At 36.5% G+C, this 23,052-nt stretch overlaps 1 protein-coding gene across 7 annotated transcripts in view; it reads right to left on the bottom strand.

Annotated features, from left to right (window-relative positions):
- dclk2a (doublecortin-like kinase 2a) overlaps positions 1-23,052 on the bottom strand; it is a 64,474-nt gene that overhangs the window by 37,261 nt on the left and 4,161 nt on the right. For 5 of the 7 annotated variants that reach the window (XR_008809646.1, XR_008809647.1, XM_056271773.1 and 2 more), the window contains exons 2-3: positions 19,376-19,716; positions 2,579-2,708 (exon numbers count right to left, since the gene is read on the bottom strand). Coding sequence is in view for 5 of the 7 variants with exons in the window: in XM_056271773.1 (XP_056127748.1) it covers positions 2,579-2,708; positions 19,376-19,716 (471 nt within the window). In the remaining 2 variants the exon portion in view is untranslated. The remainder of the gene's footprint in view (positions 1-2,578; positions 2,709-19,375; positions 19,717-23,052) is intronic. The other 2 variants (XM_056271774.1, XM_056271777.1) reach the window with 1 other exon arrangement.

Below are 23,052 nucleotides of genomic sequence, written 5' to 3'. Positions count from 1 at the left end.
TCATTTTTGCAACACAGTGAATGAATGTGTGGGAAATGATACTATTGCAATCCTATCACTTTTTTCTGTAGGAGACAATTCTATGGTGTTTTTGTGCTGAGAGCAAGTTATTAATATGCACAAATACAACATTTGTGTGCTGATACCAATTAGTTGTTCTGTGCTTGTTTTTTCCTGTTTATTTGTTTTAAAGCACTGATGGGAAAAAAAAGTAATTTTATTCCCTATAAAAAATAGGTTCTCAATATAAATATTAAAGACTAGCTGAGATATGGAAAATAAAGCACACACCCATCTCTTGTGCACACCAAGGCTGCATTTATTTGATCAAAAATATAGTAAAATTAAAATGTAATTTATACCTGTGACAATTTCAAATTCAAAGCTGAAATTTCAGCATCATTACTACAGTCTTCAGTGTTTTACATGATCCTTCAGAAAACATTTAATATGTTAATTTGGTGCTTAAGAAACAATTCTTATCAAAGTTGAAAACAGATGTGCTGCTTAATTTTGACGATTTTTTTTTATAAGAACATCATTTATTTGAAATAGAATCTTTTGCAATTGAAACTTTTGGTCAATTTAATACATCCTTTTAGCCTGACTTCGTCATACTCATATTCTAGTCAGAATGTGAGTCTGATACTGCTTCATAGGGCTTTGATTATGAGGCGTGTCTTAACCGAACCAGGAAAAAAAAAACTCTGCACTCAATTGGATAGACCTACAACCAATGAGAGCAACGCAGTAAGTCAACTACTTTGCATAGCACAGTTGTCAACTACAGAACTCAACTGCACGCACGCTGGAAGAAGTAAAATAACGAGTGTTGCTTCTTTTACTTGGTCCTCCATGAGTGCGACCAAAGGAGAAACCACAACGAGCACAGGGTTTTCATTGGGTCCCATCTTCTTAGTTACCATCGGAGCCAGCTGATAAATTAAACTTTTGCCGAATCCCATAGGAAGGACGGCAAACACATCTTTCCGATCGACAAATGCCTTGATTGCAGTTCTCTGTTCGTCTTTTAAAATGAATGCGCTGTCGATTTCTTTTACAACGGACGCTATAGCGGAATCTCTACATCTCAGTTCTCCAGCGGCAGTCATCTCTGAGGGAAACCAGTTCAACCCAAGCGCTCTTTGATAACGTGAGGATTACGTCCCTGCAGATCATCTGTCCATCATCGTATGAAGCCCGCCCTGGCAATTTGATTGGCCCGACGATCTCTGAACCGATCATAATTACTCCTCAATGGAGCGAGTCCAGACCGAACTTCCCGATCAAAAAATGTTGTGGACGGGGTTCGGGCTGGCATCCAGGCTAACATCCTTTCTGAATAAAAGTATTCATTTCTTTCAAAATTGCAATTGTATATCAATGTACAACCCCATTTCCAGATAATTTGGAGAATTTTGTAAAATGCAATAAAATCAAGAATCTGTGATTTGTTAATTCTCTTACACCTTTATTTAACTGACAAAAGTACAAAGAAATGATTTTCAATGTTTTCAGTGACCAACTTAATTGTATTTTGTAAATGTAAACAAATTTTGATGGATGCAACACTCCAAAAAAGTTGGGACAGAGGCACGTCCAACTCTGTTGTAGCACATGCAGAATGAGGCCTGGCATTGTCTTGCTTCCCAGGAAAGATGTCATATTGATGCCATTAAAAGTCTCTCTACAATCCCAATATATATCTCCACATCAATGGTGCCTTCACACACATGCAAGTCACCCATATTGTTTGCGCTGATGCACCCCGTACCATGATGAAAGTCTGGGTGGTCCCTTTCATCTTAGGGACTGAGAACTCAATGTCCATTCCCCCCTCCCCACCCCCCAAAAAAGCTGAAATGTGGATTCATCTAACCACAGCACACATTTCCACTGTCTTTTGGACCATCTGAGAAGAACTCGGGCCCAGAGAACTCAACAGCATCTCTGCATTGAACAGATGTATAGCTTTCTCCTTGCGTAACAGAGATTAAAGTGGCATTTCCTGATACAGCGGCAGACTGTGTTTAGTGACAACGGTTTTCCAAAGTACTCCTGAGCCCATGTGGCTATTTTTAACACAGCAGCATACAAAGTTCATCAAGCCATGACCCAGCTTTGCTTAAAAAAAACTGAGCCTTTGGTGGATCTTCCTTTTATACCCAAACATGATACCCTCACCTTCTACTAATTCACCTGCTAATTGTTTCAAAACAGTTTAACTAGATATTCTGTAATCTATTTATTTTGCCACTGTCATCATTTTTCAGAGTGTGTTGCAGCCATCAAAATCAAAATGTGTTTATACTTACAAAATACAAATAATCTGGCCAGCGAAAACATTGGAATTATTTTCTTTGTACCTTTGTCAGTTAAATAAAGGTTCAAGAGAATGAACAAATCACAGATTCTTGATTTTATTTCATTTTACAAAATGTCCCAACTTTTCTGGATCAATGTGGTGTCTGTGTGTGTGATGTCTTCCTAGATGTGTAGTGAAGGGATACATTTTTGTATTAGAGTTTAGTATGAGAAAAAATTGGTTGAAATGAAGTTAGTGTTTAGCTGAGCCTACCGGTTATAAAGGCTGTGGAAGCCTTACCACTGTGATCCAACACAAAATCATCCTGTGCGTAACGGTGTTTCTCAGGGCCGCACGCGATGAATACGTCATCGTCCCCGAAAAACTCCTGCAAACATGTAATCTGAACAGAGAGAGGGAGGGGTGGGGAAGAGAAAAAGAGAGAAACACTGTTTGAGAAATGAATGGAAGTAATCATGTGACTGCAACAGCTATCTGATTAACTGATAAAGCATGTAGTAGTTCACAATGTTGCGCTGCAGTCTATTCAGACTAGGAGTTTGAAATACCAGAGTATCTAGACTCAGAATGAATCTGCAGAATGTTTTTTTTTTTTTTTTGCACAAATGGACATAAATGTGATCAAATCTGTTAATCAGAACTGAAGGCAGTACACTCTTATTGGTAGCTGAAAGAATGATTGTAGAATTTTATCAATGACAGGCATTCCTCTTCTGTATGGAGTTGGAGCTGTATCTGTGGGTGTAGATTCCTGTCGGCCTGCCAAATATAGCTACACACTTGAATTTTCCAAGTGCGTTTTACTGTAAACAAGAAATAGAAACCATAATTTTTAGTTCAGTATTGTTCTACATGGAAGTTAATACCTGGGAATTTAAACCATGTCTGTAATAAAAACTTGTTTTAATAATAGATTTATTCAATGAATAATATAGAGAATATATTTATCAAAATGCACATCTCTACAGTTATTTTTTTTTTTTCAGACTAATGAGCTGGACATTGAATAGCTTTCCTGAGGTAAATGTAATGACATTCTTTCCAAGCTATTTTACTGATTTCTTACCGTGGTTGAAACACTGATTGAACGATTATGAGACATTATGCATTTTAGTTGTACTGTTTCTTTCAACGAACCTTCTGATGTTCATTCATATTTATTTTGTACTATAACTAGTATTAAAGATGAACAGATAAACGGATCATGTGTCTCTTGAACTGAGGCATCTACAGCAATCTGTAACGCCACATTAAAGACCACCATCAAATGACTCTTGTTTGAATTCTATTATAAAATAGACATTTTTTGAAAGCGGAGATTTTGTTTCATATCGAAAGTAACAAAGCAAAGCTTGTTTTGGCTATTAGATGCACACTACAAATAATGTTCAGGGAAGTTTTGTTCATGCATCAACTGAAAACTTTCTCAACTTTCCACGCAGCTGACATGCTTCCCTGATTTAGCTTATCCACGTTGTGTGCGAAATAGATGGTGACAGTCTTTGGAGAACCGCTAATTAAACAACACCTTGATTTTGGCCCTTCAAGGCGGTTGTGACCGAAACCAAAAATTTATTCAAATAAATTTTTTTGAATGTTCAGTGCATCACTACTTTTAGATAAATTTACCAAATCTGAATTCAGGCTGAGTAATATGCAATGCATCACTAGGAATACAAAAAAAAGGAAACAATTTGAGAGCACATGCAAACACACCCACATACACACACAGCCGCAGTGGGCAAAGAATGACGTCCGGATTTCAGCCCACTCCTCCACACATGGAGGTGGGCAGCAAGAAGCAGATGGTCCCAATGTGGAGCTCCATCAAACACACACATCTACATGGAATTGAGTGAAAGATCACAGACAGATGGAGAGGAACACAGCCCTCTCTTTACCAGCAGGAGTCTGACACTGTATAGAGAAAGACAAAAAAGGCCGAGAAAGAATTGCTCTAAGATCGCTAATAATAAACAAACTATTCAGCCTCTAATGGCAAAAGAGGAGTTTAATCTTTAAATATCCTCACTGCACACATAAAAAGTCACAACAACTCAAATAAATTAGCCGTTTGAGCTCAGAGGCTTAGAAGTCTTTCTTTGTCTGAATCAAAGTCCTGAACTGTAAGGAAGGTCGGTCTGTGGGACGGATCTTGAGCAGTATTTCCATCAATCAGCAGATTAGAGGAACATATGGGCCCAGTTGCTGGCCTGAGTACAGTGGCAGACTAAAGACACAATGGGAGATTATTAAACATGCCTGAAATGATTTAACAGGAATTGGATCTGTGAATTAAAATACAGTCTGGAACAGAGTCAAAAGTGTTTCTGTAAACTGATTGTTGGAAGCACAAGATAAAAATTTTGGTCAACCTATACATTCAAAAAGCACATAGAAGCATGTCAGGGAAAAAAGGAAAGAAAAAACTTTATTTATAATTGATGTAACTTTTCACAAAAAAAATTAGCTCTAAAAATATTTAATTGGGTATAAATATTTGTGTAATGTAGTCCACTGAGGCAAGTGTAGTGAACCCAGTTTTATTAACGTGATACAAAATAGACAGAACTATACCATATTGTGAACATGAGTACATGAATGCAAAAACTAAACTTAAACATAACATGACATGAAACTCACCAAAAAGCAGTTACAGGGAACAAAGCCAAACAAGAAGCAGTGGTAACTGAGGGCTATATATACACACAGAGTCTAATGACTAACAAGAAACACCTGTGCACAATCAAACAATGAACCAATGAGAACACAGGACACATGACAAGAACAAATGAGGACATGACACAAAAGGCTTGTTCGATTTCATGCAGCGCTGTGCAGACCGATCGGCGGCTGATTTGAAGCAGTGCATGCTGGTTAGAAATTTTGTCCGACTTGATGCCATCGAAGTACTGCGAGAGCGATTCGAGAACAGATGGCTGATCAGCTAATTAATACCCAGATAGCACACATACGTCTGCAAGATGTCTGTTAGAGATCACTTCATCTGGAAAGCATCTGCTGTTTACTAACATCTGATAGACATCTTTACGATGTCAGTTTAACATACATTCTAAACTATTACTTCTTAAAGACATTTTCTAAACGTCTATTTGACATCTGACAGGAAACGTCCTATAGACGTATTGCAGATGAGCAAACACTCTAAAAAATACGTCTTCCAGATGTAAACACGCACATCAAATAGACGTCTCCATGATGTACGTGTGCTATCGACGGAGTGTCGATCTACCCATTCTGACATATTCAGTTCCACTAATGCTCACAAATCTGCATTTTTATAACAATAAAAGCTCTTTTCATGTAGTCGTGATGTTATATTGTGTCGTTTATCAAAATAAAACTGATAAAAAATGTAGGCGCCACTACATTGGTATTTAAATAGTATAGGCTTATGTTGAACTTTATTCTTACAAACAGACTCTGTATTAAGCAATAGGCCTATATAAAGTTTTTATTGAAAACATCTCTAAAACGTCTGTGTATTTGACAAATATTGCATTTAACTCACTACATCTCTTACAAAGTAGGCAAACACTACGGGAAGCAGAAAGTGTCCGACCTCAAGTCTCTCCGTTTTCAGCTACACCCGACTGGTTACATCCAGCCGAAGTCGAACGCGTCTATAAGACTATAGTAGGGCTGAATCCGAAATTGCCCCATACCCTAAAATAGGTATTATTTGAGGGGACAGCCATTGTAGTGTTGTCCGAAACCATTGTGGACGTTATTGAGTGCACTTATTCAATCCCACATTGCACTGCAATAATGTGTACAACCGATGTACACTCAACAGCTGTCCAAATTCGCTCACTCTTTTTCATTCACACCTTCAAGTGAACAGTATTTGTGGACTAACGTGGGGAATAGTGAATGAGGGTTTAGGGGGCGATTTCAGATTCAGCCTAAGAAAGCAAAAGACATGATCACATGATGACAGGGGAATCACATGACAAAACTAGGAACCTAAACTAAGGCAAATTACAAAATAAAAGACATGAAAAACAAAAGTGATAACAAACCCACAAACCAACCATTTGTCAGTAAAACTAATAATAATAAAAAAATAAAAAAACTTGTAATCACAAATGACAACAAAATTAATGTAGGCTTAAATAAACTGGTAATAAAAAGTGTAAACCCAGAAGAATAATTAATTAGCCAATGAACGTTTGTAGAAGTAACTAATTTATTGGGGGCCTTCAAATACTGTTGTTTTTGCTAATGGAGTCAAAAAGGTTAAAGGGATAGTTTGCCCCAAAATGAAAATTCATCTACTCACCCTCAACCTGTGTAACTTTTTACTTGTTCTGTTGAACACAAAGGAGAATATTTTGAAGAATGTGGGAAACTAAACAGTTCTGGAGCACCATTGACTTTCATAGTATTTGTTTTTCCTACTGTGCAATGGTGATATTTCAAAATATATGTCTTTGTGTTCAGCAGAACAAAGAAATTTAAACAGGTTCGGAAAACTTGAGGGCGAGTAAATGACGACAGAATTTTTATTTTTGGGTGAACTATCCCATTAAGATCCACTGCAGTAAAGCAATACTCTAATTCTATTGGTTTATTTGAACCAATTTTGCAAGATGCCAAAAAAAAATGACATGCATGGCCTATTCTGAAAACAACAAAAACAACCTACCAATATAGATTTAAACATTTAAAACCATTTTATTTGTGGTTACCAGAATACTTGGAACATTTTCAAGCTGGAAAAACTAGTCATGTTGGTCTATACATGCAATAACCAGCTAGTACCAATAATAACAGACCAATGCGGCCCTTCTAAAACCATATTTTAGACAGCAGGGTGCTCATGAATTCTAGAATAAACAACTGTGCAAAAACTGTCACCACACATTACCAACTTTCTCAGTATTTTGAGAAGTTATGAGTATTCTAATCAGTTGTTAAGGTGTTCTGTGGGTTTGCTAGGACATTGCTCATGGTTGCTAGGCTGTTACGATAGTTGTTAGGGTTAGGCAGTGGCTCAGTGGTTCATGTAGGTTTTCTACAAACCGGAAGGTTGGTGGTTCAATCCCTGGTTCCACCTGACCAAGTGTCGAGGTGTCCATGAGCAAGACACCTAACCCCAGCTGCTCCCGACGAGCTGGATGGCGCCTTGCATGGCTGCCGTCGCCCGTCGGTGTATGAATGAGAGAGTGAATGGGTGAATGTGAGGCAAATTGTAAAGCGCTTTGGTGGCCATTGGGTCTGTGAAAGCGCTATATAAATGCAGTCCATTTACCATTTAGATCTAAAAAGTGACTATTATAATGAGCATTACAAATTTCAAAACAAGTCTTTTACGGATCAATTTATTTTAAGTTTCTTGTAAGGTGATCATTAAGACTTGTATTATTAAGCTCCTCTAAGTCTTGTCCGTCTACAAAGCCCAGTAAAGTACAGGCCTGTGCCTAGAGAGACCTGACAGGGTGCTGAGAGTAATAACAGCTCAGCTTTATTTGGCTGACAGTAATGAAGGGTATAAGAGCAGAACTGCTCTACGCTGTGTCAAGACGGAAAGAAAGAAAGAAAGAAAGAAAGAAAGAAAGAAAGAAAGAAAGAAAGAAAGAAAGAAAGAAAGAAAGAAAGAAAGAAAGAAAGAAAGAAAGAAAGAAAGAAAGAAAGAAAGAAAGAAAGAAAGAAAGAAAGAAAGCATATAAATGGGACGAGTGGATGAAGTCTATGCTCAAAACAAAGTCACACACTATGGTATACTGCGGGTGTTTGGGTGCTTATTTGATCCAAAGCAGAATACAGGAATGTTAACCAAAGAGGATAACACATGGCAAGATCAGAGCATTAGCAAAACAGACTTGATTTAGGGAGAAACAGAACACTATACAGTAGCTCCATCACATGTCTGACTACTACTGTACTGTTAGCTTTGCTATTTGTTTCTTTCAAGCTAAATCGATTACTCAGAGGCTTTGGATAAGCTGGAACCTTCTAGGCTTGGAGGAGTTTGTCAACCATTAGCTACTGAAGCACAGGAGAGGCTTTCCTCACATCAGCCATTAATAATTGATACCATTAAAGGCAGCATTGACAAATGAGCCTTTCACAGAGAAAATGAAGTTACGATTGTGTGTTCAGCAACCGATACATTTAAAGTCATACTTAATGGGGCACTTCTGCTGCCAAACAGATCAGTGAGTTGGAAATGAAATAATGTAAAAAGTACAAAAATCAATGAGTGCCAATGACTGGGTCAAGAACAAATCAATAAAATTCTGTGAGTTTAATAACTATATTGTACACATACTGTAGCAGACAAGGACATAGAATAGACAATTTTACTGTTTGTTTTAATGTACTATACATGTACAAAGTATTACTATTTTTGTTTTAAATGCTAATATACTTCCAAAAAAAAAAAAGTTAAACTCTCTTGGCCAATCAGATTAGAGGATCAAAACATATGTATAATAAATTATATTTTTGAATTAATTAAAAACAGTAAATTTTGATGTTACCACGTGAAGCTAATTTTTTTTAGTTTACCAAACATTTTTGCTCTTACCAATTTTTTAAAAAAGTGGAGCTAAAGCATGCTCCCACAGCTTCAACTGCTCACAAAAGAAAAGTAAAGACAGTCTCAGAAGTCAGTCATCAAAAGTCTAACTGATGAGGAAGAGGCGGAGAATGGGACATCAGCTTTCATCTATCACTGCGATGAGATGAGCTGTCAAACCACAGTAACATCAGAACCGTGCCCCCACGCTAAATCTGCTGTGTGGGATAGAGTCAATCAAATGGCTTATCTGCCACTACAATATTAAACATTTGAATTTTAATTTAAAAAATGTATTTATATTTTATTATATAAATATTATTTGAATTTTGAATAAAATTTGCAGAAATAGTGATGCCAAATTCATGTTTGAGTAGAGTTAAAAATTTCCGGCATTCATTATAAAACAATATAATATTAATAAATAATAAATAATATTCTGTATCTGAGACACTGGAATCCCAACAACATATTTTTGAGGTTCAACTAGTCCAGGAGTCTTAAAAACAGCATTTTATTTGGTATCTTGCATTATTTATTTTCCAAAAACGTAATATGAGTGACAGGAATTGGTCGATTAAAATCGATAAAATAAATAAATAAATAATCACACATTTTTCTGTAATTAAATAATCGCGATTAATCACACCTAACATTAAAGTTCTTCATATATCTTTATATTATAATACTTTCACAATGAATCTCCAAAAGAATGTTGAAACCATAAAGACTGTATATGTATGTACATCTTTTTACTGAAGGCCAGTATCAATGATACCAGTGATACTGATGTCTCTATTAAATGGATTTTTTTTCTTCTCAATTTTAGCCATTAATTATAGCCATTTAACATCACAGTATAATTGAAAGCTATCAATTTTAAAATTTAACAGGCTTTAAAATATATAACTATTTTTAATTTAGGCTAAGTGAAATTAAAACATTAACCCATTGTAATAAATGTCATATTTAGCAGTGCATTTAGGCCTAATATATCAGGGCTCAACGCAAAGGCTTTTTTTCTATTGGCCCAGTCGAGTCGGTTCAGATTTTTACCAACCTCGCTAAAATGCACAAAAAAAGTTGTACAAAAAAATGTAAAATGTGTAAAAAGTGATTTAAGACTTTCAGGTCTAACAGGTAAATATACAGACACTGAATAATCAAACACTGCACAGTCTTCACTGCAATACATTCTAAATTGAATATAGATTAATCCTTATTAAAGCTACAAAAGTTAACATATTCAGTCAAGAGCAGTGAGTCAGTGAGGCATCATGCGCGCACATTTCGGGTGTTTGTTCATAGAGAGCCACTTCACAGACGGCGTGCCAGTACAGATTTGAGTTATTTTTTTCTCTCTTTTTTTGCATCTTATCACGCTTGAATGGTTCAATAGCACTTGAATGAATGATAGCGTGATCATATACTGTAGAGCAGCCAAATGATGAAAAAAACACATACTGCGTTGATTGCGCTAAATATTTTTAATGCGTTTAACTGAAAAAAATATATCCACAAAATTAATTAATTTTGACAGCCCTAGTAGAAACCAAAAATGACAAATGACAACAAACAGGAAACTGATACCGGTGAACAATGGGGTACGTGGAAATCCTTTTCTGCACCCGTCAGACTCACTCGATAAAGACTCCAGACTGGGCAGATAAAAACAATAGAGGGCATTGAGATCACACAGTGACCCCGGCTGGTTCCACTGACACGTTTCTGGTCATGTGCCAAGCTCAATGTCTCCTAAAGATGCCTGCTGGGGCTGGAGGGCCTGTCAGACTAACCATAGACTCCAGACACTCTATTTGTCTGCTACTTACATGAAGCATCCACAGACTGTTAGTTAAATGGATGCAGCATATGCAGATGGTGATGGTTGTATTAATTAGAAGACAAACAATGATTGTTATTCAAATTCATCATGATACTTTAAGTTTGACCTCAATTAGGCCTAGTCTTTTAATCCTGATCTGCCCTTAAAGGGATACTCCACTTTTTTTGGAAATAGGCTCATTTTACAACTCCCCCAGAGTTAAACTGTTGAGTTTTACCGTTTTTGAATCCATTCAGCCGATCTCCGGTTCTGGCGGTACCACTTTTAGCATAGCTTAGCATACATCATTGGAGTGGACAAGACCATTAGCAGTTCTCAAACAAAAATCACCAAAGAGTTTCGACATTTTTCCTATTTAAAACTTGACTCTTCTGTACCGACGGAAAAACTTGACTCTTCTGTACCGACGGAAAATGTAAAGTTGCGATTTTTTAGGCTGATATGGCTAGGAACTATACTCTCATTCCTGCGTAATAATCAAGAAACTTCACTGCCGTAACATGAGTGCAGCAGGCGTAATGATATGACGCAGCGCCTGAAAATAGGCCACCTTCCGTCAACACAACGGAACTATTTTCAGGCGCTGCGTCATATCATTACGCCTGCTGCACTCATGGTACGGCAGTAAAGTTTCTTGATTACTACGCAGGAATGAGAGTATAGTTCCTAGCCATATCAGCCTAGAAAATCGCAACTTTACATTTTCCGTCGGTCTTAGTGCACGATGTAACTACAGAAGAGTCAAGTTTTAAATAGGAAAAATATCGAAACTCTTTGGTGATTTTTGTTTGAGAAATGCTAATGGTCTCGTCCACTTCAATGATGTATGCTAAGCTATGCTAAAAGTGGTACCGCCAGAACCGGAGATCGGCTGAATGGATTCAAAAACGGTAAAACTCAACAGTTTAACTCTGAGGGAGTTGTAAAATGAGCCTATTTCCAAAAAAAGTGGAGTATCCCTTTAAAACAAGTGAAGCATATAGGTCTGGATTCTGGAAGGATGGAACCCAGAGTCATCTCACATTTTATATTGCAAGAAAGCAACTAAAGTAACAACACTTGTTTTGTGTAACAATTCATTTAATTTCAAATAAAAGCCTTTCAGTTTCAGGGAGATAAAATCATATCCGATTGCATTATTTCTTCTCTGACTGCAAGGTAAAACTAATATAGGTGATTGACAGGTCAAAGAGATTATGGTATACATCGAAATAAATCCTAGCAGACAGATTGTGAAGTACTGAAAACAAAGTGTCCTATTTATTGCTGTGAGTTGATGATCCAATGTGATTTAAAAGACCTGAAGAGATGTGACATGTAGTCTGTTGTCTGCTATCAGACTATCAGAAATCCTTAGCTTGTTCAAATTATACTGATGTCATACAAACACAGAACGCTTTAAGGCTTTTAGTATGCTACAATGTACTCCAGGGCGATATGTCAATCACTGTCCCACACCCACAGCACCTATTCAGAGACACACTCGTATTTGCACTTTCCCTTCATCTTTGTATGTGTATGTCATGAAGCTGGTATTTTCCTCTCTCTCTTTCTTCCCCTGCTGCCACACACACACGCACACACTTAGCGCTTTCTTTCATACTCAGCTTTTCCTCATCACCCTATGCAATCAGTATCTTCGTTTCCACACCTGTCCTCTCTTTCTCTCTGATTAGCATCTCTACCTCCAGTTCCCTTCTCTCCTTTGTCCTCTGCCAGATTATTAACTTTGTACACATTTGTGATCGTTCTCTATCACCGAGTCTAGTCCTGCCCTGTCTGGTCTTCATTACCTACTCGTCTACATTCTTGGTTTGTGTGTTTGTGCTAAACTTGTGCTCTGCCCAGCTCTCCTGCTACTGAACGCTGAGATTGGTCCCGTGATACACCAGTCTACGGCTCAAAACAGTCTGCTGTTTGCCTTCGCTGTTCTCATCTACAGATCTGTATTTCCCGGTCTCGGGTCATCTCCTGCTTAAGTTCATTATTAATGAGAGACTTTCTGATTTTCTAATTTCTATTAAAGACATTATTACCTGTTTTCGCTTTTGGGTCCTCTCTCTTAGCTCTGACAGTGTATCTCTCTGTCAGTGCTGAACAAGGCTATGATGCTTAAAAACTATGGGGAATAAATAATATACCCTAATAGAAACGTAATAAACAATGAAAAACTGCTTAATATTTAAAAATAAATCATCTGCCAAAGCAAAAATGCATGCAGAAATATGCATTAAATTACACTTTTAGAGTCATTAAAGTATCTGTTTTTCCTGAAAATGCTATAAGTTTTTTTTTTTTTTTTTTTTTTTTAACAAGACTCCAATAGAAATATAAACCATGGTACATGTTTTAAACTAGACTATTAAAAGATTTTTCTTTTTCCCCTTTCATGCACATTTTTATTTGTCACTGACCTGAATTCTAATCAGAAGACTGTCTATTAGTTTTATTTTAATGTGATGCTATTTTATTTGTCAGTTTGTTTTGTTGTAGGTCACTTAAAGTCACTGCAGACTTCATATTACAGCCAGGTCGTCCTTTTGCTGATGTGTTGTATTCATTTGTAGACCCTAGCATATATCTAAGGACCACTTATTTTTCTACTTCCGTTCAGGTCTGCAGCTTTGCAAATCAGATCCCTTTCCAACTATGCACTAAGATTATTCGCTTGGGTACAAAACGTGTGTTTGGGACATAACAACATTCATATTTCTGATTTCTGAGCAGATTTGAAAAAGCTTAAGATCGATGTAGAGTGTTTTCAACTAATGTACAAATGACTTTTAAAACCAACGGAGCTCGAATCATGAGTTTTTGAAGTGCTATTTGTATGGTAAATGAGGAAGCGGCAGGAAGAGATGGAGGCATAGGGTGCATATGGGTTAGCACTTAGCAATGATAACTTAAGTGTATGACCCCTCTTCCCAGCCTCTTGACTACTCACACGGTACCTCCTCTCTGCCATTTCCCTGGAGACAGACTTGTCCTCATGGAGATTTATAAAACCATCATGGATAGTCTATTACCATGTCATTGGTTTCCATTATCAGCTAATCACAAAGCACATAGCTGGGAGGGGAAGTAATGCATTTAACATCTAGGCTAATACATCAAAAATTGGTCAATTTTATTTACATATTACTAATTTGGCAAAACAAATGTAAACTCCTGCCAAAGAAAGTGCGTATTCTTTCTCTCCATCAGCTTCTGTGATGTAAACCAAGCAAAGAAACTAAAAAAACTAAAGAGAAAAGAGCGATTGGCATTCATGGAGTTAGCCGTTAAGAAGCGTATCTGACTGAGAGAGTCTTGTGTTGGCTAGTACAGATCTGCTAGCCCCCCTAAACGCGGCCGACACCTGCCAGCTGCACTTTAAATCCCCCAGCCTTTAGGTTCAATTACAGCAGAGCTGGATGGAGTCTCAGTGGGGTGTCCACGATTCAGCATCCCCACCCCCACCTGCTGAGAATTATAGGCTTGGAATGCTCAGAAGCAGATGGCATCCAGTGGCTATCGTGTTAACATGCATGTTACTCCTAAATATTCATCATTTACTGTTTGATGAGGGCTTTCTTTGATTTCAAGTCAATGGGTAATTCTCAGGCTCAGATGGTTATTTGACCCTACCTTATTTAAGTATGTGGTATTGTCTTAAAAGAATTGCAAATATTACGCTTATTATAGTTGTATATAACAAAATAGCTGATGATGAATATAAATACACTACCATTCAAAAGGTTGGAGTCAGTAAGATTGTTTTTTAATACTCGAAACTTTAATTCAGCAAGGACATTTAAAGCGACAGTAAAGACATTTATAATGATACAAACAACTTCTATTTCCAATGTTCTTTTGAACTTTCTATTCATCAAAAAATCCTGAAAAAATTCAGTTTAAAAATCTTAAGCAGCACAACTGATCTACAACACTGATAATAAGAAATGTTTCTCAAGCACCAAATCAGTATATTAGAATGATTTCTGAAGGATCATGATGTGACACTGAAGACTGGAGTAATGATGCTGACAATTCAGCTTTGCCATCACTGGAATAAATTACCTTATATTTTAATTTGTAATAATATTACTGTTTTTACTGTATTTTTGATTTTAAAAAAATACCTGGGTGACATTAAAAAATCTTGCTAACCCTGTACTTTTGAATGGTGGTTATATTCACAAATAAAAAATAAAAATGCATCCCAGCCAAAATGACCCTGCCCAATATGGGCCTCAGAGACACTCAAGTGATATCATCAAAACAGTCTAGTGACACAATATACACTCTGGAGGACGGACTTTTCATGGAGTGTGTCTGCAGCTGTGCATTGAGGACATGCCGCCTCAAACTCTTTACAGTCTTAGTGAGGGCGTACCAACTGTAATCACATATGACACATAATCACAGTGATGCATGCTTGAAGCAACCAAAAAAGCTCTCAAGTAAACATATAAAGCAAATTCTGTCTTGTGTGTGTGCACACAGACATACAATAGTTACATATACACGCAGTCGCGTGCGCACACACACAAACACACGCTAGGAAAGCAATATGATGTGTATTCAGTGTGCGAAAAGCAGCTTAAATGTAAGACAAGTTTCATCTAAGTCAGTCTGATGGATTTGATCTAGTTGGATATTTCTTGGAACCTTATATGTATGTCTGAAAATATAAAGTTCCAGTCTCAAGGCTTTATTGTTTTTATTTCTTATCCCTTATCTCCTTCCTCAGTTTTAAAGAGATTCAAAGATGTTAATCTTACTATAAGGCTTAGAAAAGACACACAGTGAGAGTGCAACAGTATTGAGCTGTGTTCGCCTCACCATGATCGCTGAGCTGAGCAGCACACAAGATAAACTGCAGAGAAATGCACAGGTTGACCAATTTATTTACAGTAGGGCATATTGCATGGTACACTTTGTGGTGTCCCATGCCTTTAAAATATTTAAGGCACAAATGAAATATATTTCATGTTACAATAGTTCAAATGCTAATAAAAATTATTCTCTAACATTAACCTAGCAATAAAAAGGTTGCTGCTTTAAAAAAAAAGATATCATTTAAAATATTTTTTAATTATTTAATTTGTAATAAATGTTCCCTAAGTCTATTCATTAGACTAGATCTTGCAATCTAAAACAAAAATTTCCAGTTGCTGGTGTTAAGATTTCATACATTTTCTCTTCAATAAACAAGGATGTTCATGAATTGACTTAAAGGCATGGTATCAATGCAGTGCTATCCCATCATACATTTTTAATGCTTATCAACGACAAACCATGCCATTTGTGTGTGTGTGTGTGTGTGTGTGTGTGTGTGTGTGTGTGTGTGTGTGTGTGTGTGTGTGTGCCAGGAGCTACTCCCACTGCACTGAGCCACTCACAAACATCAGGATTCCCTGTGCTGCAGAGTAGATGACATGTTCATCCCAATCAAGGACAGCACTGGAGCCTATTATATTAGTGGTAAACTGCCATTGGCTGCTCAATCTCAGCTAAAGTCTATGAATAATGTAGAGCACTTTAGGCTAAAAGCAGTAGGTCACTTTTGGCTTAAAGTCCATTTCACAGGTTAAGACTATCCAACATATGGTCCAATTTAAATGTTGTCTACAAATTAAGACTACTATTGACATTCTAAACTTTTTAATTCTTTCCCGGACAGCGTTTTCGAAAAAAGTTGCCAGCTAGCTTTAGCATTTTCATCAGCATTTTATTAATGAATTATGTATAATGTATAAAGTATATAAATAAGATAAATAAGATAAATATTTAAGATAAGAATATAAGAATATATAAGATAAATAAATCAATATAAATAAATAAGCATAATAAGCTTCATGATACCAACAAAGCCTGATTGAATTGGTTTGGTTTTGTCAAATTTAAACTAATCCTGTTACCCTGAGTTTGTTCAACTACCATCATGGTATAGGCCCCAGATGTGATTTAATGGGAGCATGGGAATATTGAAATGAAAAGCGCCAAAAACAGAGCCCTGTGGGACTCCTTGAAACTTTCAGAATTAGGTCTATATTTCATGCCTTAAATAACTTGAATGTAACTCTATACCCTTGCTTCAATTTAGTATATGTCGATCCATGAATATGCATATTGGTCCCCGCCTCAACTCAATCACATCAGCTCAGAATACCTGATCTACTCTTTCAACTTTACTGTAGCAAACGCTGAATGGCAAGAATGGCAAGTGGAAATACTGGTTTAATTCAGCCATATAAGAAGCAAGTGGAAGAGCGAATTATACAGGCTCGTTTATAAGTCAATGTATCAGAATGGTAATGCGTTTTATGTATTGCTCTCTATGTCAGACACATAACGGTTATTGATATGATTAGCCTTTGGCTTGACTATGTTATCAAACAGCTAATGATGTTTGCTAATGTTACACAAACCATGTTCCTGTTCGCCATCTCAGAGTCACAGCTGCCTTCTAAAAATCATTATCCCATAAAAACATGCTTTGAACAACTAATAACCTCAGTGGAGAAAGGCATATAGTTCATCATCACATATTAATATATATCGTATACATAATTCACCCGATATAGTGCTAAATGTACCCAATGTTTCATATCAACAGAAAAATATACCAAGATAACCTGGCAATTTAAAACCATGTTTTTGAGACTGTCTTTGGTAAACACCATTTTTAAGGAAAAAATACAGCAATGGTGTTGACTGATGAATGTGCACATGGTTTGTCTTAAAGCATAGTAAAAACACCACATAGACATATAAACAACATTAAATACTTGATTTTCACCATAGGGGGTCTTTAAAAGAACAGTCAAAAATAATGACGATATTTCTTCCACCAATATCACACACCCAGAAACAAAGGAAGAGGTGAGAGATTCATTTCAACCACTTTCTTTACTCTTTACTCTTCCAAAACCAGCCTAAGACATTACCATAATAATTCTACACTCACTTTTGCCAAGCAATTATTGGAGGCAGTTTTGCATAATTAAGGCAGATCAAGCCAGGACAGACTTTAAATATGCGCATGAGTTCTCTCACTAAATTCCAAAGAGATTCACAGTGGCCGAGAGGCAGCCAGGAGCTCTCTACATACAATTCACCACTGCCGAGTCGAATCCCCAACGACATCATCAAGACACGTCAGCTATACACATACCCCACATACCCCAGCTTTTTGAAAGAGAACAGAAGGGGATAATTCCCATGCCTTCATAAGATTTCTGCATGAAGATTCTTTCGATTTTTTTTTTTTTTTTTTTTTGTGGGTGTGTATAGAACAATAAGTATTTTTCATTTGCTGAAAATCCACATTTTGGTTTTTAGATACATTGAAAAAGATACATTGTATAAAAAGCTTTAAAGGAAGTCTACTGTAGGTGTATAGATGAAAGAAGATTAAAATGGTGGGACACACTATGTATTGAATACTGTCTCTGTTGGAAAGACCATGACTGAATGCTCATTATTCCTGTCATTACCAGAATACAAAGTTCAATTGTGCTTTCTGCCAGTCCTCGACATTATACTTTGCCAAACACTAGGTACCAATATAATGTATATAACTTTATATAACAATATATAACTTTTTTCCAGATACTCCTGTAAATAACCAAAGTATTTTGATAATTTCTAGTCAAGTAGTTAATATATTTACTAAGATTATGAATGAATGATGTGAAGCTGCAACAGAATCAAACACATTCATTTACTTGACACTTTGCTGTCCTTGGAATGAACTGCAGATTGGTTTTACCATACACACATAAATGAAATGAGAATTACTTCTTTTAGTGTCCTAACAACCACAGAGGTGACTAAAGACATGCCCCATCTGGATTTCCTGTCTGGATTGGCTCAAGCACGTTCAGAATTAAAAAGGGTTCAGGTGGTCATTACCACACCCTAATGTATAATTCTGCCCTATCTATACTACAAACAGCTCACATCATTATTTAGGAGTCCCTTGAGGGTAGCATCACTGAAGCATTCACACTTATTAAAGGTGATAAAATACTAAAGTGTGGCCTAATTTTTTTCAGGACAATGCTCTATTGGAGCATCCAAGGAAAAAAAAAGAAAAGGTTGTTTTAGTTTAAAAATGTATAGCATCAATTGGCATTCAGCGAGTACAGGAAGCTAACACAAAGAAATAGGCATGACTTGTTTATATTTAATAGGACTGTCTGATATCAATGTTAACTTTGAGAGCCACGAAAAAACAACTAATCTCTCAATTCAAAAAACGTTTGAAAATCATCTCTAGCGAGGACATTTTAAAAATCCCAGATCCATTGGATGAATAAAATGTCAAAAAAAAAAAAAAAAAAAAAATTCATGGCAAACTTATGGGTGCTTGAGGAAAAGTTGTTCCCCTTAAGGAGAGGGACTAAAGTTAGCCACAGACCTTTTTAGCATAGGGATAAAAAGTTATAACTCTTCAAATTAAAGATGTAGTAATGATACTAGACCAGAGCACACATAATAGGCTTAGTTTCCTATGGTTTCCAGACAATGCCAGGGCATAAATCACTCAGAAAACATTTCGGATTAATTATGCCGTTTGAAACCATAGAAATCATTTCAACCCCCATTAGGGTTTAGTTAATATCTTTATTTAAATACTTTCATTAAATGGCTTTTTAGATCTATCACTTACTTGTTTGCCCTCCAGAGTGTAGAGTCTCTTCACAGCCCCAGAGTCCAGTTTAATGGCGTCAGTGATGTCCGTGAGCACCTGATCAAAGGAGTGAGCCGTCTTCTTATTCAAAAGGACCCGGACGGCCTTGCGCGGTTTGACGCCACTCCTGATGACAGTCACCAGCTTGGGTTTGATGAAGTCTTTGCTCTCTCGTTCTCTCAGCTCGTTCTTTGAAGTGGTAAGAGATGGCATCGAGCGGGACGTCCCAGTCTTCACATTGACTGACCAGTTGGGATTAACGTTCTTTGTGTAGTCCACTTTACGGTAGGGTTCGTTGGAAGCACACACATAGCTTTCTCCTGCCAAAGCAGAAGAGGAGAAAAACATGAATGGAAATATGTCCTGTGCAAAATGTACAAATAGATATGGCTTATTATTAATTAAAGACCCCCTGTGGTGAAAATCAAGTTTTTAACGTTGTTTATTTGTCTATGTGGTGTTTTTAATATGCAAATTCATAAGTCAACACCATTGCTGAGTATTTTCAAAAAGACAGTCTCAAAAACGCGGTTTTATATTGTGGGTGTTTCTGACTTCACAAAACTACCTTCCCACCCAGCACCAGACGTCATTAAGACGTTGTTTTTTGGGCTAAATCAAGTCGGCCCGTCATAGCCTTCATTTAGCCCAAAAATAGACGTTGAAAATTTGGCTTTGTTTGGTCCGTCTGATTTGGTCCAAATTTAGCCCAAACAAAGACGTTGAAAATTGGTCTTTGTTTGGTCCATCTGATTTGGTCCAAATTTAGCCCAAACATAGACGTTGAAAATTGGTCTTTGTTTGGTCCGTCTGATTTGGTCCAAATTTAGCCCAAACATAGACGTTGAAAATTGGTCTTTGTTTGGTCCGTCTGATTTGGTCCAAATTTAGCCCAAACATAGACGTTGAAAATTGGTCTTTGTTTGGTCCGTCTGATTTGGTCCAAATTTAGCCCAAACATAGACGTTGAAAATTGGTCTTTGTTTGGTCCGTCTGATTTGGTCCAAATTTAGCCCAAACATAGACGTTGAAAATTGGTCTTTGTTTGGTCCGTCTGATTTGGTCCAAATTTAGCCCAAACAAAGACGTTGAAAATTGGTCTTTGTTTGGTCCATCTGATTTGGTCCAAATTTAGCCCAAACATAGACGTTGAAAATTGGTCTTTGTTTGGTCCGTCTGATTTGGTCCAAATTTAGCCCAAACAAAGACGTTGAAAATTGGTCTTTGTTTGGTCCGTCTGATTTGGTCCAAATTTAGCCCAAACATAGACGTTGAAAATTGGTCTTTGTTTGGTCCGTCTGATTTGGTCCAAATTTAGCCCAAACATAGACGTTGAAAATTGGTCTTTGTTTGGTCCGTCTGATTTGGTCCAAATTTAGCCCAAACAAAGACGTTGAAAATTGGTCTTTGTTTGGTCCATCTGATTTGGTCCAAATTTAGCCCAAACATAGACGTTGAAAATTGGTCTTTGTTTGGTCCGTCTGATTTGGTCCAAATTTAGCCCAAACAAAGACGTTGAAAATTGGTCTTTGTTTGGTCCGTCTGATTTGGTCCAAATTTAGCCCAAAAAATAGACTTTGAAAAATGTACTTGGTCCATCTGATTTGGTCCAAAAAAAAAAAAAAACGCTCTTAGGGCGGCGCCAGAGAATTTTTAACGCAGGTGCTGACTGAGGGGGTGCTCAATGACAGGGGAGCTGCGCAATTATGTATAAATAGGCTACTTTTAATAAATGAGCAAAACTTGGCCACTCAATAGGCCTATATCATATTCAATTATTTTAATTATCACAATTCAGGTTTTAAATTTAAATTAAACCAAGCACAACATTCAGCATTCAATCAAATATTCTTATGTATTATTAATAATGTTATTTCGACATAATGTGTGCGTGCAACAAGCAAGATGTGCATTTGTAAATCCGGTGACACGCGTGCATTGATTTTTATTGCATTTTATTTTTATTAATAAACTAGTGTTGTCTGTGTCCACTGCAAAATATGAATTTGAAGATCTCCATCTCCGTAGTGAACGCGCCTAGAGAGAGAAATGCACAAAATGGATAACATAATCAGAGGCTAGCCTATTTCTTTTCGTTTTGAATTGTTTTGTTTAAAGACATTTCAAGCTCAATTTATTGTCTTTGTTGAATAATACAGAATATAAAGAGCTTTAAATAATTGCATATTAAATCGCAATACAGTAACATTGTGAGATTTAAAGTAATATTTCTGAGTAGGGCTGTCAAATGATTAATCGTGATTAATCACATCCAAAATATATATATTTTTTACATAATATATGTGGGTGCACTGTGTATAATTATGTATAATCATGTATATACTGTATATAGATTTATATATAATTTATATTATATATAAATATAAATATTTTATATATAAATAATATTTTTTTCTTAAATATACATGCATGTGTGTGTATTTATATATATACAAAATAATTATACACAGTGCACCCACATATATTATGTAAAAAAAACTTTTATTTTGGATGTGATTAATCGTGATTAATCATTTGACAGCCCTATTTCTGAGTTAAAGTTATTCTTAGATATAGATAAGATATAGATAAAGTCAATTCAAGGATCTTTGTAGCAATAATAACCGACCATGAACAGAAGAATCTCAGAAATGTAAGGGTATGTTTACACGACAACAATGTACTAAAAATGGAAACATTTTCCTTTGCGTTTTTCGCATACAGACAACAATGTTGTCAAATCGATCCCCATTCACACGGATCACGAAAACGACTAAAACGCAGTGTTGTGCATGTCAGGTCAGTAGTTGGTGATGTCACTTTGTAAATAAACACTACATGCCTATAGACTAAACACGTGACACGTATGCGCATGACGTCACCGTTTTCACAAAATCGTGTTTTGTAGTTTACACAAAGAGGATTACGCTATAATTTTCAAAAACTTGCATTTAGAAACCTATTTCAAAGGTTTTCAGTTTCAGGCCCCCAAAACATCGTTGTTGTGTAAATGAACAGCGGAAACATAAAAAGTTTCCCGTTTTTAGTTGAAAACAGTGCTGTGAAAATGATGATCAATTAAACTAGACACAGGTGAGGAAAATAATCAGTAACCAAGTGAAACAAATGATAACTGTGAAACCATGACAACCAAGGAAACAGGAACTATATACAGGAACCGAGAATACAGGAAACAAAGTAATGAAATGAAAATCAAAATAAGAGTCCTTTAACAGAATAAACCAAACTAGCCTTGACACATGCTTACATAATGAAACACCTCAGCACCTGTACAACAATTTGTAAATATAATAACATACTGCTAACTATTATAAACGTACAGCTGAGACTGCAAAGGGTTGGGTTGAATAATAAAAAATAAAAACACACACACACACACACACACACTTATCCCATCTGTGACCCCAACTCTGCCTTGGACATTGTCCAAAACCACAGCTAAAAAGTGTAGAGAGGCAAAGTATTTTCCTTTTCGAAGGAATTCCAATGTAACTGTTAGCAAGTACACTCCCATTCCCACAGCGATACTTCACAACCCAATAGGCCTTATAAATGAATACCACAAGAATGAAACATTACTGCCAAAGAAATGTTGCATAATTATGGAGTTCATTATATCATTTTTACGAAATTGA

The sequence above is a fragment of the Rhinichthys klamathensis genome, unplaced genomic scaffold (genome assembly GCF_029890125.1).
Source record: "Rhinichthys klamathensis goyatoka isolate OS25496 unplaced genomic scaffold, OSU_Roscu_1.1 h1tg000325l_1, whole genome shotgun sequence".
NCBI lineage: Eukaryota > Metazoa > Chordata > Actinopteri > Cypriniformes > Leuciscidae > Rhinichthys > Rhinichthys klamathensis.
This window is presented reverse-complemented; position numbering and strand designations above follow the sequence as displayed.